Genomic DNA, 23305 nt, shown 5'->3' on the forward strand with positions numbered 1-23305 from the left:
TTAACAAAACGTTTCTTTTTGTGTAATTTTTTACAACCAATTTTTTTTCTGTGCATGTTTCATAGATGCAAAACGTGCAATCGTAATGTGTTTTCACATGCAGTGAATTTATTACAAGCAATCTCAGTCTGAAGTATTGTTTAAGGATATTTCACTGAGAACCCAAAGTGTTAAACAGAATGGGGGAGGAATTACCGTATTCTCGCAGCTACGTTATTTTGTTATTCCCAAGCACACTGACAACCATAAAAGCAGACATGATTGCAGAACTGTGATTGCATGAACTCTATGCATAATGCTATTTGTTTAAATATAAATCATTCTTCTGCTTTTTATTAGTACATAGTTAAACGATTGGTTAAGTCATGTTCCTCGTTTCCCCCTTATGTATGTTAAATAATGTAGATTAAAGAAAGATTCATTCGCCTAAAATCGCTGCTAATTTTTTTTTCTTATTTTTTCTTTTCTTCACAAAATTAAAAAAAAAAACGAAGATGATTATTGTTAAGCATAGTATTTTAAGTTCAGTGCAAAAGTAGCTGCATGCTCTGTATATTGTCTTAAGAATAAAAATCGAACGAGGTTTTGCTCCACGCTATGCAATTTTTATGAGAGCAGACTATTTTTAGCCAGAAATCCGTGTTCGATATTATTCCATGTTCTGCTAAATACACGAGTTACGGCTTCACCACACCCTTGCGCATGCGCGAGAGCCATTTTTTTTCGGCCGGCTGCTGTTGCTGAGTATCTAAACTATGATGTGAAGTTTCCAATTTCAGTGAAGAGAATCATAGAACTTATATGTAGAACTCCTGGTTAAGAACGAGGATAAATCCTCGATATCGCCCAAAAGGTGCGATGGGATGTTTTGATAAAAGTGACAACGATGAAGCCAAGAAAATTAGTAAAAAAATTGATAATGATATTAAACAAGATAAAATTGCTTACCGAGCCACACATAGATTGCTGCTCCTTGGTAATAATTTAAAGATGTTACTTATTAGTTCTCGTATATAAAAAGTGGAATTTTGTGTTTAAATAGTGTAGTGGTATTTTGGTTTTATTTCGTTAAGGTGCCGGAGAGAGCGGAAAAAGTACTATAGTTAAACAAATGAGAATACTTCACGTTGATGGATTCAACGAGCAGTAAGTACAGAATTTTATTCGCAGTCCATATTTCCGAAACTTTGATTTAAAGTTTAAGTTGCGGAAGTGAAGCGCCTTGTACAAACGCAATGTGTTTTGTATATTTAGAGAAAAACTTGAGAAAATAGAAGATATAAAAAGAAATATTAAAGAAGGAATTCTCGTAAGTTTACATCGGTAGCGAATAATCCATTTTAATGCGCTTTGTTATTACTTTTAGATCAAAATATTGTCACGTGATATATTATTCTTTTCCTATGAAATCTTTTAAGATTTTGGGTCACATGGTACAGTGTCACGTGGTTATTTTATTCAAAACAATGCTTTCGCTTTCATGGCAACTGCAATTCAGTAGCTGTGAAGTTGTAAATGTTAGCTAGCTAAAAATATATTGTGGATTTCAGGCAAAATTATTTCGCTCTTGACTTTACAAAACTTTTAAGATTTAGTAGATATTTTAAAATTCAAAGTAATGTAAGAAGCTATGTGAAAATCACAAGAAAAATCCCAGTAGCCAGATATAAAACTTTCTGTGTACATATAATTATATGTTCTATTTTTAGACTTTAATTGTCTACTCAACAGTTTTGTCATCTCACGAATAAAACATTACTCAGCATATCTGCTTTCTCATATTTCAAACTTATGTCTATTTGTCCTTCTTTTACTTTATACAAAATATTTTATGTAGCTCTAGCTAGCAGACAGAAAGTTAATTAAAGAATGATACAGGGCTGTCAATTGTTGTTTTACCATGGATGTCTTTTATATAGCAGCCTTCTTAATTCAAATTTGTTCACTTTAGCAATACAAATGCTGACGTGATGCGCAATTTTCCTGCTTGCTTTGCTAACATTAGGCATTTCCATTGGCTATTGCCAAGTGCCGATTTGAATTAGAAATAGTTAATTTTCTGTACAAATAATAAAGAACTTGTACTTCAAAAAAATTTTTAAATTTGTTATGCAGTTATGGGAATTTAATTGTAATGTGCGTAAGAAATTTTAATAATTTTGCGTGTGACAAAATTATTTTCCAATACAATGCATACACAACTAAACCTCTCTTTTTTGATTGTGTTTTCCTCGCTTAAATTGAATTCCCACAACTTTCATTTCCTAAAGGATTTAATTTTAAGTTGTTTTATTTACAACCACCTCTGTCAAGATCTTCTTTCAGTAGCTATATATTTTTCCTGTTGTCTCAACCAAGATCTCGTTTTTCATTTTATGCAGAAATTTTTTTCTTACAGAAACTTCAAAATAATTGTTTGTACAATATAAGAATTGAAGCATTGTTTTAAGTTTTCTAAAAATTATACAGAGACATATATAGACACAAAATATTTATTCACAAGTCCCACGAAATTCTGTAAACAGATAAAAGTATTTGTCCTCTTTTATTCCATGATGCTTTAGACTTTACTACACATATAATTTCAAGCTTACTTTACTTCTGATTTGTTACAAACTTTGATTATCTCACCAATCACAGTGATCTAGGGGTTTTTCAACATGTTAAGTTTTTGCTGGTCTCACCACTTTTTGTGTAACATCATCGAAAACTTTAAATTTGCCTAAAATATCACTATCTGCTTTAAATTTAATTAGTTTAGTTCTAGAACGAATTTTAACTTTTTGGTAAAGTTTTTGAGAGCTAAATAAAAGTTATTTAACATATTTCTGTTTTTTATTATATTTGTTTTAACGCTAAAAATTACCAGAAATTCCAATGATTTTCAGGTAAAATCCGTCAAAATATTTATGCGTCTGAAGCTTAAAGAATTATTCCTCTGTATGAAATAAGTTGTGTTGTGAGTTTCAGGTTCTGAAAATAATCCTAACAAAAATTAATTTCCAGATTTAGGAGTTCACAGGAATTTAAGGGTAGTTTCAAGTAATGGATAATATCTAAGGTTCTGAGAGTTATTGGACCTTAAATTTAGCATGCTGGTGTCTAATAAATAAATGTAAAAACTCAGTAATTATTATAACCATGCAGCGTAGCACAGATTTTCAGAAAGTGAAGGTAATGCCTTGAGGGAAATAATTTTCACAGAAATCGATTTTGGCAACTTTTTTTTAAAAATTTGGTGAAAATGGGCTTGCAGAAATTTTTGGAAAACTTCACAAAAGATTGATTCTTGTGAAATATGGATTACTTTATTTTTTATTGAAAAAGGATTTACTCTATTTTTTATTTTGATTTACCCAGCATAAATACTTCAGCATTCCATATTTTGTCTCACACATGCAAGATGTGTATAAATTAAGATATTAGAACCTCTTCTAACTTCGAAACTGTCTAATGAAAATTAGGTATCACAAAAATTTTTTATAAAAATGACATTTTGTAAATATTAATTCTCTTAGCAAGCTTCTATTAAACTGTGAATGTAATATATAATATAGTCATTAGCCCATGGAAAAATCCACCTACATACATTTATGGGTTTCTAGCACAAATTGTGATTCAGAGAGATACATGGTTGGAATTAGGTTTAATTTGACATTTGTAATGATTGATTTATTCTAATAAATCTTAAACTTGAGTAATAAGATTTTTGATTCTTTCATTTTTTGACGTCTTTGCAGTTCTTTCCTTTTTATAAAAATATATAGTAACTAGTCGTTCGCCTGAAAATCCACGGGTTCGCCCGTCCTTTTTATACCGCATTGCGTGCTTCTCGCTATTGTGTAGCTAAGCTGCCATTTTGCGTGAGAGACAGTATACGGGCATTATAATATAGATAATTTGTGACCTTCTTTGATGGAATATATATATAGTTCTGCAAAAGTATTAAAATTGCATTATTCACACCCACACACACACAAAAAAAGAAATTAAATAAAATACTCCAGTTTGGGTTATTCAAGCCTAAGAAAATTTAAAGAATAAAGGAGTTCTCATTCAAGTATTCTGTATCCTATCAAGAATTTTCTTTGTTGTATTTTAACTTTATATTAAGAAAGTCACTGAAATTACAAGATAGCAAACGTTTCTTTAAAAAACTTAAATTAGAAAGCCAAGTCACTATAAAAATTACCCTTCTGACCAAAAATGTTTTAATTCCTACTGCAGTGTACAAAGTTAATTTCTATCACAGTTTTAAATTGCACTCAAAGTTTAATTAATCTTGCCTGATTTATTCCAATCCAAAACTAGCTTGTTTTGTGGACTTGTAAGCCTTATGAGGTTGCATACCTTCTTACCACGCGAGAGTCTTTCGTGCAGTTTATTATGTTTAAAGTTCACAAGTTCTGCTCTCTAGCCGGTAAGCAATTCAGATGTGATTTGCTAGTGATGTCTATTTTATATAAAACATATAAAGAAGTTGATTTGAACACTGCGACACTTTAAAATTTAGCTGTGGTGTTTTTAAAATTTGTCATGTTGTAAATGAAATAATTTTAATTACGATGTATATATTTAGCTTTCCGTAATTTAATTTGCATTTAAACACTTGTTAGTTCCAAGTAACTTAAAGAGTTGTATGCCAGGTGTAAATTTGTTGTGATTTTTTTCTGCTAAATTTTAAAATTACAGCTGTTGTAAATCAGCAGAAAAAATGTATGAATTTTCAAGTTATGACCTTTTTCTGTGGGCTTCTTTCACAGATTAGCACAAGGGTCATTTTTTGGAGACTCTTAATTAGACCTGTTAAAACCCATTGACTGATTTTGTGCAATTAATTTTAGCATATAGATACGTGCACAAAGATGTTTGTATGATTCAGCATAATCAAAACTCAGGCAATACATCACGTCTTCTCTTTGTAGTGTCACCTTACTTTTGTTTTATTTTGCTTATTTTTTTTTAAATTGTGAAATATGTTAACCCAATATGTTAACCTGTTGACAGAAGTTGAAATGGAAAAAATTTAGCACCCTTATTAAATTAGAATGTTTATTCATTTTTCAGTTCAGGCCTTAGGTAGCTGCAAATTGCATGGCTGGTTACATAGCACCTTATTTTTTTACCGACACAGTAATGCTATCATAATCCCTACTCTGAGCCTGTCAATTGTGTTTCTTAGTAATGAACTCAAAACAATGAAACATTTTCTCTGTAGCCACTATAGTGTTGTTTAAATGCTGATATACATTGTTTCTGAGAAAAATTTTGCCATGGTTCCCTTGAAGCTGGCCAAGTTAGGAAAAATGTTCAGGCAATGCAAGTGAGGCTTAAAGGTTGCCAGCAACTTGCCTAATTTTTAGTTGGATTTAACTAGGTTGTTTTCAAAAAATGTGTGCCTTTTTTCCTTTTAAGTAAATGCATTACTTGACACTTAAAGTAAGCAAATGCTGCTGCTAATTACATAGATACCGGTATATGTATTTATTAAGTGTTTTACCTAAAAAGCGCTGGATTGAGTCTTGTATTTTGAGCATAAAATTACCCCTTTTTTATATTTTAGACTATCACAGGTGCTATGAAAATAATAGTGCCACCAGGTAAACTTGAAAATCCAGAAAACCAATGGAGGATCGATTGGCTACATGAAAATGCATCACAAGAAGAATTTGAATATCCAGAGGTATGAACATGTAAAATGTAAATTTATTTTGACTTTTTTTTAAGATTTAATCAGTTTTAAAAAATCAAATGTGCTTAAAATTTCAGATTTTGTGTTTTAAGACAGCAGTCACCTGTTCGAAAAATCTTTCCATTTAATCTAATTTGTATTCCTGTTATAATTATTTTGCGAAATAGCTAAAAATCACTGACGTCAAAAATATAAAATTCTTGTACAGCTTTATGCTGTTGTCTTAAAAACTTATTCTTTTTCAATTCACCTTTAGAATAATAATAATAAGAATATAATAATAAAAACTGAATATTTAAAATGCCTGACCCAGACACTTGTGTTGTGAGTTGGAGTTGTACCCTTTGTTTTGGGGTGGAATAACTAGTATAATATTTGGTATTGATTTGACAGCTTATGTTTCAGGAGAAATCAGTTACTAAACATTAATGTGTAAGAAATGTGAATCTTCTGAAAATATTAATATAACTGAAACTTGAATGTCTAGCGTGCGTGTTTTCTGGATTGACTTTTCTGTATTTGATTTTTCAAGAGCCTGAGAGTTGGTTAAAACTTGCTGTTTATAAATAAATGTTAAAATTTATTCCTAAGAAATATAGATCTTAGAAAAAGCCGGTTTATCCTAAAAAGATATTCCATGTTCCGTCTTGTAGTCTAATGTAGTTTTTAACAGTGAGTGTCTTTTGATTTTCTTGAAAAATTGATGAGGCAAGTGACTTTTCAGACAAAGTTATAAAAAAATTAGTTTATTGTTTAAGCTAATAACATGCAAATCTAAAGCTAATAACATGCAAATCTACGAGCAAACATACTTTTTTTAATGTTTAAAACTCGTTTTGATGTTCTCAAGTAGAAAATACAGCAACTATATTTGATCATTTATATAAATAGAACAATCCTTAAAATAAAACATATCCTTAAAATATAACAATAAATAAAGGTTTATGTCAATCCTAATTAAGAAATTCATCATTGCAATTAGCTAATCCAATGAAATTGTTATAAACCACAAACGTTTAAAATAGGGTGTTTCATAATAACCAGGAAGTTGTTCTGGGAAACGTTGCATGTGAACTTATTTTTGTTGCACTGGTTGTAAATCTTGATCTTTAAACTCTGCAATATTCTTTCCGTTTAAAAACAAAAAGCAAAACAAAAAAGGTTTAAGACATGCTTTGCTAAGAATAGAACAAATTTGTATAATGTATAAATTCTCATTCCCTTTGTACATCAATCTTCTTTTTGTCTCTAATTTTATACTAAATTCTAATGGTGTCTTATTTAGGCATTTTGCCTAAATAAGACACCATTAGAATTTTACAATTTTACAATTACAACTGAAAAACAAAAGATTTGTTTTTAAAAAAATTAGAAAATGAGAAATTGGTGTGTTGTTCTTTGACCTTATGAGTTATAAAGACATTATCATAATATGTGTCCATGAAATATTATAGTCAGCTAAAGAAGTAAATATATTTTTTGAGTTATTAGATTTTTTTACAATTTTTTGCAATGACTATTTTCTGATAGGCAAAAGAATAGTAATCGCTTATAAAGTTCATGTCCTTTTTTCCCCAACATTAATTTGTTGTTAAATAGTGACTTAATCAGAAAAGGGGTCAAATACTATATCAAGGTGCAAAACAACCAATATCATTCAAAAAGTTGTTTTCATTATATAAATTTTTATCTGCAGGTATTTTGTATACATTTCAGGGCAATTTTTTAATTGAAATAATAATAGTGCTGCTTCTTATATATGAGTTCTGCTTTCAACAACTGTTCATGTAAATGAAAAGTTTTCTTAGTGTTTACATATTTCTTATTCATGTTTATTTGTCTTAATGCTTAGATTTGGAGTTAAATTTGGGGTACTTTATCTTGTGTATACTGCATATATACCACTTCATGAATATTTTTAGGAATTTTACGACCATGTCGAAATTCTGTGGAAAGACAAAGGTGTGCTGGAATGTTTTGAACGTTCCAATGAATACCAACTTATAGATTGTGCACAATAGTAAGTAGTTTTGTTAATGGGAAATACCGTGTTGTGGAGTGATATTTTGGTTGTTTTTTTTTTTGTTTTTTTTTTTACAGAATTTCTAGACCTTTTTGATTTTACATTGTTCAATTCTTTTTCTGAAATCAGACAAATAATTTTCTTCCACTATTTCGCTGCTGTTTTGAATAAGCAGTCTGTTGTATGTTTTTTATCACCATGGAGGGAGAGCATCAAATATTTATGTACCTTGTGTTTTTTCTACCAATTTTTCTTTCTTTATATGTATGCAGGTGATTTTATTCAGCAACAAAATGTCTATTTTTAGCTCTCTTTATTTATTTTTTGATTGTCTTCTCGTATATTTAAATCTTCTTTCTTTCTTTTGTTTAGTTTTTCTCTTTCATATGCACAGCTGGTCAGAATGAGTTTCTATTTTTGGCTTTCTTTAAATTATATTAGAATGAAACCCTTGTTCTTCTTCATTGTCTTCTTTTTTTCTTCTTCTTTTTACAATTACTTATTCACTGCATATATAAGTTCTTTGGTTTTAATGTATTGTGAACTTTTATTTATTGACTCCAATTCATTTTCTTTTTTCTTAAAACAACTAATATTTTTCGTTTTCCTGTTTTACCCTTTTTATTTGTTATTTTATCAACACAAAGTTAAATTCAAGATTTGATCATTGTTTACAACGTTGTCCAATACATCCCATGCAAAACAGCATCCAGACACTGCCCTTCTACAAAAAAAATCTCTCCAAGAAACTTAATACAAAAGTAACCAGGGGTTCCCTGTACCTAAATGTCAAAAGATCCAAAAGTGTCCTTTCGGCAAGGAATTATAATGTGTATTTAATTGTGTGCAGTAGTTTCTACGTTGTGGTTATGTTGTTTTTCCAAAAGTAACAAAATTGGCATAGAATTTAACGACTGACATAAAACAACAATACTTTTGGTTATCTTAAACTAACTTTTAAAAGCAGATATACCAGCTTTTTATGATTTAAGTTTGATCTTTCCAAACGAAAATGAATCTATTATGATTTTGTTGTAGGTCCTCAACTTTTGCCCATTTTAGTATTATGAATGCTATGTTGTGTGTTCTAACCAGCATCTGAGTGTAGTATTACAAATAGAATCTACTAAAATTTGAAATTACATTCCTACACGTCAATGAATACACCATACATGATATGTATTCAATTTTCATTGAAATTGAATTTTTTTTTTTTTTCATCTGAGTTATATTTTTCAAGTTATTTTTCAAAAAAGACCCAATAGCTAGCCATATTTTGGTGACATATTTAATACTAAGAGCGACCTAAGTTGTTTAGGACAAAAACAGGAAAGCTTCAGTCCTAGGCTGGATATTTTGAATTTGGTACCAGCAAGCATAAAGAATTATTTTTACAGCTATGCATTTTTTTAATTATGTGCTGACATTAACAGATTTTTCCTTATTATGGAGAAAAAAAATTCAAGTGAAAAGAAGAAGCAGCTAATGAGTTATTTATTTGTAAAAACTTGTTAAATTGTCACTGTTTTGCCTTAGATTTTGGGCTAAAAATGTCAAATTTAAAAGGGTTAATAAGAGCCTTTATTAGGAGATGACACACTTTTCCAATTAAGCTTACGTGTTCTGGAAATTAATATTGTGTATGCGTATTGAATCTTAGTTAATCTCCTTTGAAAATATAAAATTACTGCTTTGTTTTCTATGGGCTATTCATGTTGTTGGTTACATATTTAAAATGAGGTTTAACAGTAACTTGACTATTAGAAAATCCTAGTGGATTTATAAATAAACCTGGAAGTTGAAATATTTTTGTTTTATAATATTTTTTTATTTTTACATACCCATGCATTATTTCGTATTTTTGTTTTTAGGTATTTTTATTTTGTGTTATCTAATCCGATCTCTCCCTTCCTTCTAGCTTTCTCGACAGGACGGCAGAAGTGCGGAAAAAAGATTATAGTCCAAAAAATCAAGTGAGTTGAAGGAATCAATTTTTCTAAACAAAGTTTTTAAGCGTTTACTGTCAATTATTCAGTTCTTTTTTGGTTGAGGCTGTCAATGTGTGTGGCCAAAATAAAACTGGATGACCTTAAAAACCTTCCAGTTATGATACATCCTCTCATGGCAACTTGTGTTTGCAGGCTGTTTTAAAAAACTTTGACAATGCCATTTTAACGCCTTTTGCCTTGATTACTGTAAGAAATCTTGAGATGACAAAGAAAAGGCTTGGTAGATACAGGTTCAGTGTGAAGATTTTATTGTAATTACATTATGTGAATTTCTCAAACTTGTAGCTTCATTTACTCTATATTGCATTTATGACTGCTATAAAAAGATGCTCAGAGGCTAGGAACAACTATACTGTCTTTTCCTGACAAGGATACATCCGCTAATTTAAACACACAAGTAATCAAAAAATAAGTGAGAGTAAACAGAAGAGTGTCATAAAACAACGGAGCAAAATCATATCCCTCCCAAAATATCCGTGTGTACACCATGTTAGAACCATGTGAGTTGGGTTTTGCGAAATATATGTTGTTTGGGTGTTCAGAGCACATTTCTTTGTTTTAGGATCTACTGAGATGTCGTGTCTTAACACGAGGCATAATAGAAACGCGCTTTCAAGTGGATAGGGTTAATTTTCAGTAAGTTCAATTTCAGTTTAGACATGTCTCCATCTTTAATTGACAAATTTTCAGCTAAAGAAAATTTGCACTCCGTCTATGAATCACCTCCTTTCGATTTTCTTTTTGATCGCATGAGGAAGATGTTATCACAGCTTAAAGTTTAAGAACAAGTCATTGTTAAAATGTGCCATGATATTGTGTGTTTACCATTTTAGTATGTTCGATGTTGGTGGACAACGAGATGAAAGGCGGAAGTGGATACAGTGTTTTAACGGTAAGCCATCAACGTGTGCAAACATCTCGAAATTTCATGACCTTGCAAGGTTCCAGAAGTGTAAAAAGTCTTTCCTCTCTTTCCATGTGTGTATGCAATGCAGTGTATTTTTGACTCACTGTACTGATTGCATTTTCCAACCCAATGTTTGTTTTTAATGAATTATTTTTTTTATTATTTTCAGATGTAACTGCAATCATATTTGTAGTAGCATGTAGCAGTTATAATTTGGTTTTAAGAGAAGACCAAAGTCAAAATAGATTACGCGAAAGCTTAGATTTATTTCTTGGTATCTGGAATAATAGGTAAGTTCTTGGGACACGTTTAAAAATACTTTGTGATGTACTGGATAATTGAGCTCCCACCGGTTTGCTTGTAAATTTTCAACTACCAGTTCGCTTGTAAAACTTTAACTACTGGTTCGCTTGTAAATTTTCAACTAACGGTCCGCTTGTAAATTTTTGACTACCTTGTTGCTTGTAAATTTTAACTACCGGTTCACTTGTAAATTTTTGACCAATGGTTCCCTTGTAGATTTTCGACTACTGGTTTACTTGTAGATTTTCGACTACCGGTTCCCTTGTAAATTTTAGACTACCGATTTACTTGTAAATTTACGAAAACCGGTTTGCTTGTAAATTTTCCACGCTGCAGTTGATTAGAATTCCCTTTATTTTTTTATTGGTCAGTTGATTACAGATTTCGACTGAAATATTGAGGCTCAAAGAATTGTAGGGGTTGCATATATTTTCTAAAATTAGAATAACCGTCGTTTTATATCTGCTAACTAGAAGGATACCTCAGGCTAGTGAGGTCTGGTGGTGAGGTTTGTTTCCTACTGTTTGATTGGTAACTACTTATAGTTGTATTTTAGCTGTGATTTTTCTTTTTCAGGTTTCTGAAAACTATATCTGTAATTCTATTTCTAAACAAACAAGATTTACTTCGAGACAAAGTGCTGGCACAGAAGTCAAAAATAGAAGATTATTTTCCTGAGTACGCTAGATACAGGACGCCGGAAGACGGTATGAGCGTATTTATATGTTCTTTTTCTCCGTGTGTTTCTTGTGAGTTTTTTTTTTTGATCAATAACTGAGGGTTATTTTTTGTTTTTGTAGCTGTACGAGAACAAGGAGAAGAAGAAGAGGTTACGAGGGCGAAATACTTTATTAGGGACGAATTTTTGGTATGTTTTTACTCAAGAGCTTGGTTTTTGAATTGCAGGATTTTTTCAATTCGTCTTGGTTCACCTTAGAATTTTTCAGGTGTTTGTGAAAGGTACAAATTATACAAAAACCCTTCAAAACAGGAAAAATGTTCTTAAAAAGGGTGTTAGCAGACCCTAGAAACATCGATAGTATAATAGTCAATCAAGCAAGCAAAAAATGACACAACATTGAATACTTTACTCGTACAAATATTGTGCGAAAAAATGTGTAGAATTTGGCGATTTTGTATAAAATTGCCAAATTAAGTTTACGCCAATATTTATTTTATTTTGCCACTGCCAAATTGAAAACAAAAACTTAAATTTCGCGCACAACTAATTTGCCAATGGCAAAGAAAAAATATTGGCGTAAATTTATCTGATGATCTCAGACCAAAATTTGTTCGAATATCAAGAGCTCCTAAAAAAAACTGGTAGTCACATTAAATTTGTACCAACCCTAAAGGAGGGTGCACCTTGCTTTGAGCAACTCAGTAATATTTATTTTTATTTATTTAGAGGATAAGTACTGCAACAGGGGAAGGCAAGCATTATTGTTATCCGCATTTTACATGTGCTGTTGATACAGAGAACATTAGGCGTGTATTTAATGACTGTCGAGACATTATACAAAGGATGCATCTAAGGCAGTATGAGCTGCTCTAGTTTTTTCAAAGAGCATCCCTATAGAAAAAAATCGGAATTATTCACAGTCTCCTGACGTGATGTTCGGCGTCATCCTGCGATCTCTTGCTAACGTCGCTTGCATGCACACGTTACACTGGCTGGTGACGTGCGTGTGACTGGAGTCAGTGACAAGGGAAAGTCTTCTTAGAAACAATGGATGCTTTTCTAAAAATATAAATTGTGCATTCCATGAATATAATACGTTGCCAAGTGAATGGCGTGTTCCTTTAATAGTGGAGATAAACCAGTTTAATATTCTGACCCTTTATAACCACGAAGTTCGAATGGAGACCGTTCTTTTTTTTCCCGCACAGATTACAAGACAACCATCGTGAACACCTCGGGTGAAGAATTCTGTAACCCATGGTGGAGTGTTTTGTTACAGTGATATTGTTTGAAAGAGAGAAGTTTATGGAATGTATATACTGATGTAATTGTTCGTCCCTTTTTTGTTTTTTGTTCACACAAATGTTAGTTTTCCCGTGAGTTCCCTGGATTTCCTTTGAAATATCGGAAGTATGTGGATCGAACTATTCGTTTGACTTCTAACCAATTTTTTCATTCACTCTTTGATTTTAAAAAACCTTCATCCAGTACGTTTAGGAGTTTTTTGTGTAGTTTTATAATTTCTCCCATGGAGCCAGATACCAATTTGTTTTTGTGTTTTTGTTGTTGTTTTTTTTTTAATTTCTTGCGGGATGGGAGAACACCGCTCTGTCCCTTGCCGGCTGTTCTGATACATATAGAAAAAGAGCAGAAATGAATAAAAGTTATTTTCGTAGTCTGTTATTTATTTATTAAAATTTCACTTTATCTGCTTCATCTGTATTGTATGTTTTCTTACACAAATGAGACTTCACACTACACTACACCACAAGCCATGTGAACACCGTTTGTCTGAAGCACAACAAAAGGGAAGTTATGCTTGAAACGTGTATTGTACGAAGCCTCAAACACGCTACAATTTTTTAGAAATAGGCACGTAAACTCAAACGGAAAATGAAATTATTGTCTTGCTTACCTCGGATCTTAATGGAATTATTCAGTTTTCTACTTCTGCGTTCTTGATTTTCTGTGATGGTGAAGCGAGGTCGAAAACATACAAAAATCCTTTATTGTAAAACCTTTTACCACAAGTTGTTTTTAGCAATTATTACTAACTTAACTTTGGTCACGTGGTATACACGTGGATTAGATATGTGAATGTTTTTGTAAAACGCCGAACAAAATAAACCTTCTCTTAATAATTGTATAAAGTGAATAAATACAAGAAAAAGATGAAGAAAAGTATATTAAAACTTCTTTGTAATTGTGTGCTCGTGATTTAATGTTTTTCTCCCTTCAGCGATTAACCCTCAAGTGTGATATACTCTCAGACCGCAGCACTTTCTACATGTTTAAACCTGATCTCTGGCCACCCGCCATTTTGACGTTGGTAAACTTGCGCTGCCCGATATGAAATTTAATTCTCCTTCGTATAGGAGACTTTTTCTTGATATCTCAATGTGGAGTGGCCACGGCTTATGGCCAAAAAACGGCGTCTTAAGAGTCCAAGGGTTAACTTACTCCTACGACCTTGAAAAATGGCCTCCAATTTTTAGGATGCGTAAACACAAGCGCAATTAGTAGCGATTTATATTTTACTGGATTGACCTTACTAATTTTGAGCAATTGTTTATAGGATTAATTATAAAAGCTGTTCTAGATTGTTGAAAACTCCTTTTTGAGATACATAAGACAAGATGTGTTGACCCACGTCCTCATGAACGTAAGGCAAACGCTCAACCGACTAAGCTATCTCAACCACTTCAATCGTTCAATTTTACTTTTTTGCTGAAAACAAGAATGTTCGGTCCCATATGTACACTCTAAATAGTCCAGTGACGTGATTGTCCTATGACTAGCCCCTAGTCTTAAAACGGCACTTTGTAACTACATTCTAATATCTTTAATTCTTTTATCGTTTTAAGCGGTGTAGTTTTTTAAATATTTTACGCTACATTGTTGCGTTGTTGTTATGATCAAACAATTCCTTTTTAATCAGGGAGAAAGTTCTTTATCGCATATCGTTTTTTAATGATCCTGTTATTAACATCCTAGTGTCGAGATATCGATGGCTTTGAAGTGCATTTGCGTAGGATGTTTGTCATCTTACTCTGCAATAACTTGTCTGAAGAACAATACCAATTTTAGCCTTTTACGACTAAATAACACGATCCCAGGACCTGTTGTCAGTTTTTGTAATTCTGACTGAAAGACGACCTACCTATCAGTAAGCTTTGCGCCAGTGAGACAGATACCCCATCTTCCCCGAATATGTTCGTATACACTCTTTGACTTCTGGGTAAAAAAATTTAACTAACCATACCCCTAATGAGGTGAGATGTAAAATTAGTATTCAAAGGACGCAAACAGAATTTTAAAAAGGTTCGCGTTTACTCAGGAATTTCAGTCAATTAGCGTTATTTAGCAAACTGCGTTTCTTTATTATTCTGCATAAAACAACACCCATTTGTCTATGATCTGAATAGTGGTACGTTTATCAATTCTGTCAAATGTGTGGATGAAGTTCGAAAATGTCAACAAAAGTATGTTTGAGAACGCTTTTGTGTTGTTTCATACGTTTTGAATTAACATGCCTGTGTTGCATTCTTTTCTTTTTGTTGAAAAAAACTCAGCAAGCAAATAATCAAACATTTTTGATGCGTTCAAAACAACCTCGTGCCCGGGTCTTTGTAAAAGATGACAAAGGGAAGTAGAACTAGGTTGATGGGAGCAAACTGTTCAATATTGACAACATTAAAAATAGAAATAACTTTACGTTCGCCAATGTTCCAGATGGGAAAAATATTATTTGCGAAAATGTCAGACCAAGATATACACAAGAGCTAATAATATTGGAGGAATAATCGACTTACAATGATATCTATCTCCCTTGCTATATACCTTTCTGCGTTTTACACAGTAAGTACATTTCTGATATGTCAATTTCCAAAAGCGAAGCCTGTTTGCGTGACAGTTTCTCTTCACGAAAAATTAGTAAGACAGTGGTGATTAGTTGTGTACTATTAAAAAGTTCTTGTTAGCAGTAACGACATGCGTGTACTGTTCAAAACATGTGAATGACAAGCTTGTTTGAGAATTCTTTATTTATTTAAGAAAGCCTCAAATTAACGTAATTCAATAGACGGGAAAATACCTAGTATTGACGCGTGAAATTGTGGTTATGGAGTTCGCTTCGTAATCACAAGGTTCGTAGTTTGGTCCACATCGAGGTCATGTTTAGCAAGCGCTTTTGCCACAGCTACAGGTCAACCCATACCATGTGAGTGGAAGTGGGTAAGCAATGCTAGTGTATAATTAAGGTATGTATTCTGAACACAGGACCCACAGTGGCTATATAAATATTCGGAATAATAATAATAATATTCTCGGCAAGGGTAAAGGCTTATTACGTCCTCGTTCCCAAGCCTTAGTTGTTTCTCAACGGCGCTTCGGTCTAGACAAACATGTCCCTAGGGGTCATCAGGTTTTTTTATTATGGGATAGAGATTTCGTCTGAATGCGAAAAAACTTTATTGCTGCCGTACTAAAAACTTAAACGAACTAAGTTCATAGTATTTACTTCAAATGTTGTGTCTTAGAATGTTAAAGGTAGTGGTGTTTTGGAAATAAATCTCATTGAATATGTAAACTTGAACCACAAAACTGTGAATGGCGTGTGTTGTCGAACGACAGAAGCTTCTACATGTAGATATCATTGCCACAATCGCTTCACTATATGTGTTTTCGAGAAAAATGATCCATCCGCCACCTGTGTTTATGGCGGAGATGTGAAATCAGAGTTTATGGCGAATGATAATATATTATTTTCAAAACAACTTTCAGACTCGGTATCAAATCCAGTGGAATTTAATTTTACAAAATGGCGGGTATGACATATTATTTTGGTTTGTTGACAATAAATTTCTCAGGACCTCCGAAACCGGGGAACCGGGGAGGGGATCATAGACCTCCCGTTTTTCTCTCAGAGATAGCTTACATAGCTCTAACCTTGATTGAAAAAAGAAGGAACTTCGAGTTCTAGCTTAGAGAAACTTTAAAATTTGGACACGTTTTACCAATCAGAAAGTACTATTTTCAAAAAATTCATTTGGTAGTCGCAGAAGTAATTAGTCACCACACCTCAAACCAATTGCTCCGTTCCCGTTTTTCCCAATCATATTTTTCTTCTCCTCACTCTCCTAATCGTCATCTATTTTCTTATTTTTACTCTTCTAGATCCACATTTCCATCTTTCTTTTTTTAGAACAATCTCCAAATAAGAGTTCTGGTCGAAGCTCAATATTCAGGTACAATATCCCCTGTTGTATCGTTTGAACAAGCTATCGACGTTGGTGTTGTTTCTCGCGAAAGCAGTTATTCAAAGGAATACATTTTAGAAGTAGGAGAGTTCGACGAAGCCAAATCACTGAAATTTAAAACAAGGTAAATGGCTATTACTGTTATAGTATTGTTCAACCTCGTCCCCAGATTTTTGTGTCCTCTGAGCCGTTATAACTTCATCAACAAAGCAAATGCCTTGGGAACAAGGTTGAGAATTGTTTCACTGTTGAAAGAGAATTCTTACGAAAGCTTCTTCAACCCGTTAGGCAGCCAAAGCGCATAGTAAACATGCTCTAGATGACGTGCCAATGTATACAAACATTTGCGCATTTCTGCACATGCGTACATTTTTTGCACATTAGAAAGCAGGACCGGACCACATAGGGTAAAATGGCTATTGTTGAAATTTAAAATTATTTTTTGCAAGCACACGATACAAAACTAATTTTGAGCGTAAATGGAGTTTCTTAAAAGGATTCAATTTACTTATGATTTTTGTTGTTTATATTTCATCTTCAGGAATTAGTGCGCATGTCTATTGCTGTGAACGCAAAATCAAAATGTTACTTCGCACAAAGCGGTCTATATAGCGAACACTAAGTTAGCACTCAATCCTGTCAAATCACGAGTAGACTCTTCTAATGAAACATCTCTATAGACTGAACATATTTCGATACCGGACACATTTCTGTAGCATACAACTTTTTAAGGTCTTGTATAAAAATTCTGTTAAATTTCGGTGACACAGTATTTATAAATAAATAAATTTCTTCCACAGATCCACATGCAATAAGTGGTACATGCTGCCCGACTGTGTGTTACAATGTATACCACGTGACGATCACAGTGGGCACTACACGTGTGACGACGTTAAAGGAAAAATATGTCTTTCTGGATGGGTAAATGTCGAGAAAAATTGCACAGTATGTAAGTAGAGAATCTTCTATTCTTGTTTGAGCAAAAAAACTAAGGAAATATATCTTTAGTCTGCATTATTTGCGGTGACCAGTAAACTTTGAAAAAAAATTTTACGGACTCTTAGTTTTTTTGTATTTACAAGATTTATTAGGAGATAAATGCACCTTCGGTCCCAAAAACATTTTGCTTTTACGATACAAAAGAAAGCAAAGGGTGCGGATAAACGCAAAATATATTGGTAGAATCCTTTCGTATGCATTTTTTTAAAAAAGTGTTTTACCACGCTATTTATATTGAGTTCAACCCGGTTCGAATTATTTCTTCCTAAAATCAACCAAATTTTGCCGCCATTTCAGTTACATCAACCATGTGGTGGATCGTTTCCAAATAAGAATCCACGGTTTTATGCTGCGCAAAAGTTTTGACTTAGTGAAGACAGAACCATAATGAGAAACTTCGAACAATTCATGTTATATTATAGTATAGTTTCATAGTGAACTTATCATACCTATCTTTACCTTTAGGCAACTCCACAAAATGTGCACAGACATTTTCATCCACTGATTTAAAAATCTCTTCAAGAAATCAGCTGTCTTCACAAAACATTCACACTTCGCATATAAGAAGTACCTCACATTATAAAAGTTTGGCAACCTCCTCCACACCCACTGGCATAAGTGTCACAACCCAACATAGCGTTCCAAACACACGGCATCCTACAACGACGACAAAATTGAACACCCTGGAGTCCATACGAAGTTCTCCTTTCTTTACGCTCCGAGACTCAATTTCGTACAGAGCAAGTACTACAAGGTATACAAAAAATATAAAAACTTGGTATTATAGCCAAACTTTGCATTTTACTTCACAGTTAAGTGAAACACGGGAAACTTTATTCATAAAACCAACAACTTCATATCATGCAACAAGTAACAAGAAGATACGAACACCTGTTTCTCAAACAAATAGCGCCCCCGCCACAATATCCGCCACTAACACAACCACTGCGTTGCTTACATCTCAAATGCAAACACATAAAAAGAGTAGTCATTTCAGTTCGAACAATGTAGGAAAACATACAACAATTATTTACGAGACAAGGAAAGATTCATTTACCAAGTCCACACTTCGACTTAGTGCTTCAATCCACACTTCGCCTTCAGATAGTTCAGTAGAGCTTACATTAAGAACAACAAAATACTTCAAACGCACAACATTCTACATGTCTCCTATATCAAAAACCACAAAGACTCCGATATCTCACTTTGGTGTAACCAAAACAAGGTTGAGCATAAATACGTTAGTGTCGCATGTTAGTCCATCACGCACTATTTTGGCTCAAACTTCAATTCTCAATACGACAACAACGCCTACAGATAAAACACCAAATGTAAAAAAAATAAAGTTTATTTATTTTCTTATTGGTTTAGTGTTAGCTTTTGTTCTATTTACATCCGTGGCTTACATCATATGCAGACGTCATAGGTAGGTATTCTTATACGGCACCGAAATTTATTACAAACTTGGTTACATGCAACCTCGCTCCCAGGGGATTTCGCCTTTTTAATTCGTAGTAACTCCAGGGGTCACAAAGACCCTGAGGATGTTACAGGAACGCACATAACTAGACATAATTTTTAAAATCTCACGCAAATACACCAACTAGTTATTGATACTAGTTGGTGGCCTGTGGAAAAATCCATGGGTTCACCCGTCCTTTTTATACCGCACTGGGTTCATCTCGCAACTTGTAATCTCATTTTGCGTGAAAGACAGACGCATATGGGTATTATAAAAAAGATTTAAGTTATGTTGTATCGTACGAGCGCTGTATTGTATATGTATATGACACCGTGCTTACTCGTCCATTGTTTTTTGTATCATAGGAAGCAACAAAAACGAGCAGAAATTTCAAAAATGTATACATCCGTCAACGTCAAGCAATATGCGAAAGAGATGAAAAACTTTTATGGCTCTGCACCAAACAATCCTGCATTGGGTGGCCAAGATTCTAAACCATATGAGCATCACAGAAGCCCAACAAACTACACACCAATCACAGAGCTGTGAAGTGTCAGAAAAAATATTTGAAACCAACCTCAAAGCCTTCCCTAATAATAACTTATGAAGTCTTTGATAAGATAACGAAAATTTGACAAATGATGTTCTTTTTTTAACCTAACTTTTTCCTTCATTTTTGCATGCCATTTGAGGACAAAAATATGAGCAAAGACAATGAATATGTGCCTAAGTTTTATACGACATCATATTACTTACACATTAAGAAACGATTTTAGAAACAAAAATTAAATATGATTTTTTCGTCCCTTATGACCTTCAATCTTGTGCCCAAGGTTCTTCTACGCCGTAACACTACGAAGCTGTGGTCAGAATATCATAGGCGTATGAAAAACATGTAGACGAGGTTGTATGAACAACATTTAACAACATTTTCTATAGTTTGCAAAGTATTTCTAAAAGAAGCATACGACTAGTCACCAAATTCCAATACTTAAACTGAAGTTTGAAAGTTTTAAGACAGATGAAGGAGTTAAAGACGCATCACATACTACATCATAGTAAGCAATACACATTTGGCAAGAAGTTCTATAAATCACTGCTATGACGTCATGGAAAACATACAAACTCCCTCGGGCTTTAGACTGTCACCAAGCTTACAGTAAATAAATAAATTAATAAACGAGATAAACAACATAAGCATCACGTGATTGAAAGGTAAATATAACGGTACCGAAGAATGTGGAAAGAATATATATTTACTTTATGACATCAGTATGTTCGCTTTTGAGTTGATTAGAGAATTAGAAAGATTATAAATGTTTTTTGTTTCTATTAAATGAAGGATTTTCAATGTAAAGTAAGAATTAAATTAGATCAGCACTGCGAAACAGATCAACAAATGCTATATCTAACGTCGAAGTTCTTTTAATACTAGTTAATAATAATAATTTGCCACGCCCTCTGCTAATTAACGCTTTTTCTCAGGATTACAGGGTTAGCTACTAAAAGACAAATGAAGTATGAACATTTTTTTTCGACCTTCTCTTAGCTATATTTCAAAGTTGAGGCAACGGCTGTTGTCAGCCATATTTAAAAGGACTTTGTTGAGATAAAGAAAAAGTTGAAATAATTTTTTAGTAATTTATAAAAGTTGGCAAGAAGCATCATAAAAAGATTTTCATTGAGCAATAGTAAAATATTTTGCCAAATTTGAAAAAAACGGAAACTATCGGACAAAATTGATAAAAAAGAAGAACTTGTGACCTATATTTTCTATTGTATATGATATCATATATATTTCCTATTATATATTTTGTCCATCTCCCAAAAAACAAAAACAAAAATGAATATATATATATATAGAGTATGGATACAACATTATATAAAATTCTATCATTTTTCAAAGGCGAAATAGAGAGAGAGGAAAGAAAACAACTCTTGGTCAGCACTGGAATACTGACAATTTGAAGAAACATGTATTAATTCTAGTTGGACGGATCGATATTACGGAACAGAAGGCACTTTCACACAAAATCAAGAAAACCATTCATTCCATAAGAAGAAGAGTATTGTCAAGGTGCTGCATTTGCGTCCACAAATAAATCTATTTGTGTTTTAATTTTTGTTGGAGTGATAAACAGATCTTTTATTCAAACAAGTTGATGACCAGGGAAAGTATCTCTCGAAACATTGCGAAACGAAAACAAATAATTTTATAAATAACATCACAACACCCACCCTCTTCTACGTTACCAAAACTTACTGCTATGTCATCAGAACATACTGGTACGTTACCAGAACTAACCACTACGTTACCAGAACTTTCCGCTACGTTGCCAGAACTAACCACTACGTTACCAGAACTTTCTGCTACGTTGCCAGAACTAACCGCTACATCACTGGATGTTAAATGTTACCAGTACTTACCGCCAAATTATCCGACTTATCGCTGCATCATCGGTACTTACCGCTACGTTACTGGAACTTACCGCCACTGCATCAGAACTTACTGCAACTCTACCAGAACATACCGCTACGTTACCTGGATGCACTACTACGTTGATTTTTGCACTTATTAACGGAATCGGCAAATAATGCGAGAGTAACTATTTAAAATGTGAGATTAAAATGATGCGATTTTCCGATTAATAACCCTTTGGAAAGGTAAAAAAAAACCGGGACGCGACTATTTTAATTTTAAGTCGCACGTCAGAAAACTATCTAATCTTCAGTTGGAACCAGAATGATGTTGCGCGCAGTCATTATAAAAGAACAGAATACGGCTGTTATGAAATAGACTAGCTGGAAGACTCGGCGTTAAACGCCTGGTTAAGAAAAGGTGAATGTACACCGTACCACACAACCAAGCTGAGCGCACAGGACTTCGCAAATCATGCGGAGTTTTCATAGCTATACAGTATTTTTGGTTACATATAGGTGAATATTTATCATAGCACATCCGTATTTCATTCTCAACAGAGAATGCTTCACCCCGATCAGACCTCTGATCATGACGGGCGAGTGTAATGCGTGTAAGTCATATTGAAGAAGAACTACTTTGTTCATCACTAACACACTGCCAAGCAGTGAGCGGGATTCGATCCACGGTCCCCAGAACTGGGAGCCGCAGATGAACCCACTACACTAGGTGCGGCGTGTATACATATTGGTGAATATTTATCATAGCACATCCGTATTTCATTCTCAGCAGAGTATTATTGGTGTAATGTATTTTTTAAAAAGTAACTTTCCTGCAATTAGCTGATACAGGCTACGCAAACTTACTTTTGTTACCTTGTCATACCGGATTGAGAATTCAGTACAGGGAAACTTTACCCCGTCGATAAACTTTACAATTTAACACAAATTTTAACATTACTAAAGATGTAGCTAAGCACCTGTTGTTGCAACCAAGAAGGCTAGTTTTCCCTTTTAGCTGGGTAGCTATCCAAAATAACCAATGAAAAAACATTAGACTGATTGATGATAATACAGAAAAACATAAATTTGGCTTAAGATAGAAGAAGCAGGTAGTTGATTATAAACTGAATAAAAACCTTAGCTGACAGAGCAGCATAAATACTGTTAGCCGGCTAAGAATGATCCTTATAATGTAAGTTGTGGAAAAAAAAACCTTAAAATCGGTGGTTTAAGATTTGAACAAAGGGGATTGAAGATTTCCGCCATTAGCCTAAAAGATTTTAAAATTTGAAGTTGATCTTGAGAACGGAGAATTATGGGGTAAACAAATCATTGAGTATTCTCAATTATTATTGTAACTAACCTGCAATGTTAAAATACAACTCAATAAATAAAAATTAAAATTCATGAATAATTAATTAGTTCTGCTGAATATAACTTTAGTCTACGTGCCTGCAAAATTGTACAGAAAAAAATGACGTAACATCAAAGATGGCGCATTATAAGACGATCTTCATTATGCTACACTGCACGAGCTTTAACTTTCGAT

At 33.1% G+C, this 23305-nt stretch overlaps 2 protein-coding genes across 2 annotated transcripts; both read left to right on the forward strand.

Annotated features, from left to right (window-relative positions):
- The first annotated feature begins 705 nt into the window (after positions 1 to 705).
- On the forward strand, positions 706 to 13808 carry LOC130614508 (guanine nucleotide-binding protein G(s) subunit alpha-like). The gene is made up of 12 exons (XM_057435936.1): positions 706 to 976; positions 1074 to 1146; positions 1255 to 1309; positions 5564 to 5683; positions 7615 to 7712; positions 9634 to 9688; positions 10287 to 10360; positions 10558 to 10616; positions 10801 to 10921; positions 11511 to 11641; positions 11735 to 11802; positions 12343 to 13808. Exons 1-12 carry the CDS (start codon positions 859 to 861, stop codon positions 12487 to 12489), a joined length of 1119 nt encoding a protein of 372 aa, XP_057291919.1. The 5' UTR covers positions 706 to 858; the 3' UTR covers positions 12490 to 13808.
- A 1518-nt stretch (positions 13809 to 15326) lies between these two features.
- Positions 15327 to 20728, forward strand: LOC130614506 (uncharacterized). Its single transcript, XM_057435933.1, has 6 exons — positions 15327 to 15474; positions 16155 to 16442; positions 16820 to 16998; positions 17675 to 17823; positions 18339 to 19299; positions 19701 to 20728. Exons 1-6 carry the CDS (start codon positions 15430 to 15432, stop codon positions 19882 to 19884), a joined length of 1806 nt encoding a protein of 601 aa, XP_057291916.1. The 5' UTR covers positions 15327 to 15429; the 3' UTR covers positions 19885 to 20728.
- Positions 20729 to 23305: the final 2577 nt, after the last annotated feature.

The sequence above is a fragment of the Hydractinia symbiolongicarpus genome, chromosome 11 (assembly GCF_029227915.1).
Source record: "Hydractinia symbiolongicarpus strain clone_291-10 chromosome 11, HSymV2.1, whole genome shotgun sequence".
Taxonomy (NCBI): Eukaryota; Metazoa; Cnidaria; class Hydrozoa; order Anthoathecata; family Hydractiniidae; genus Hydractinia; species Hydractinia symbiolongicarpus.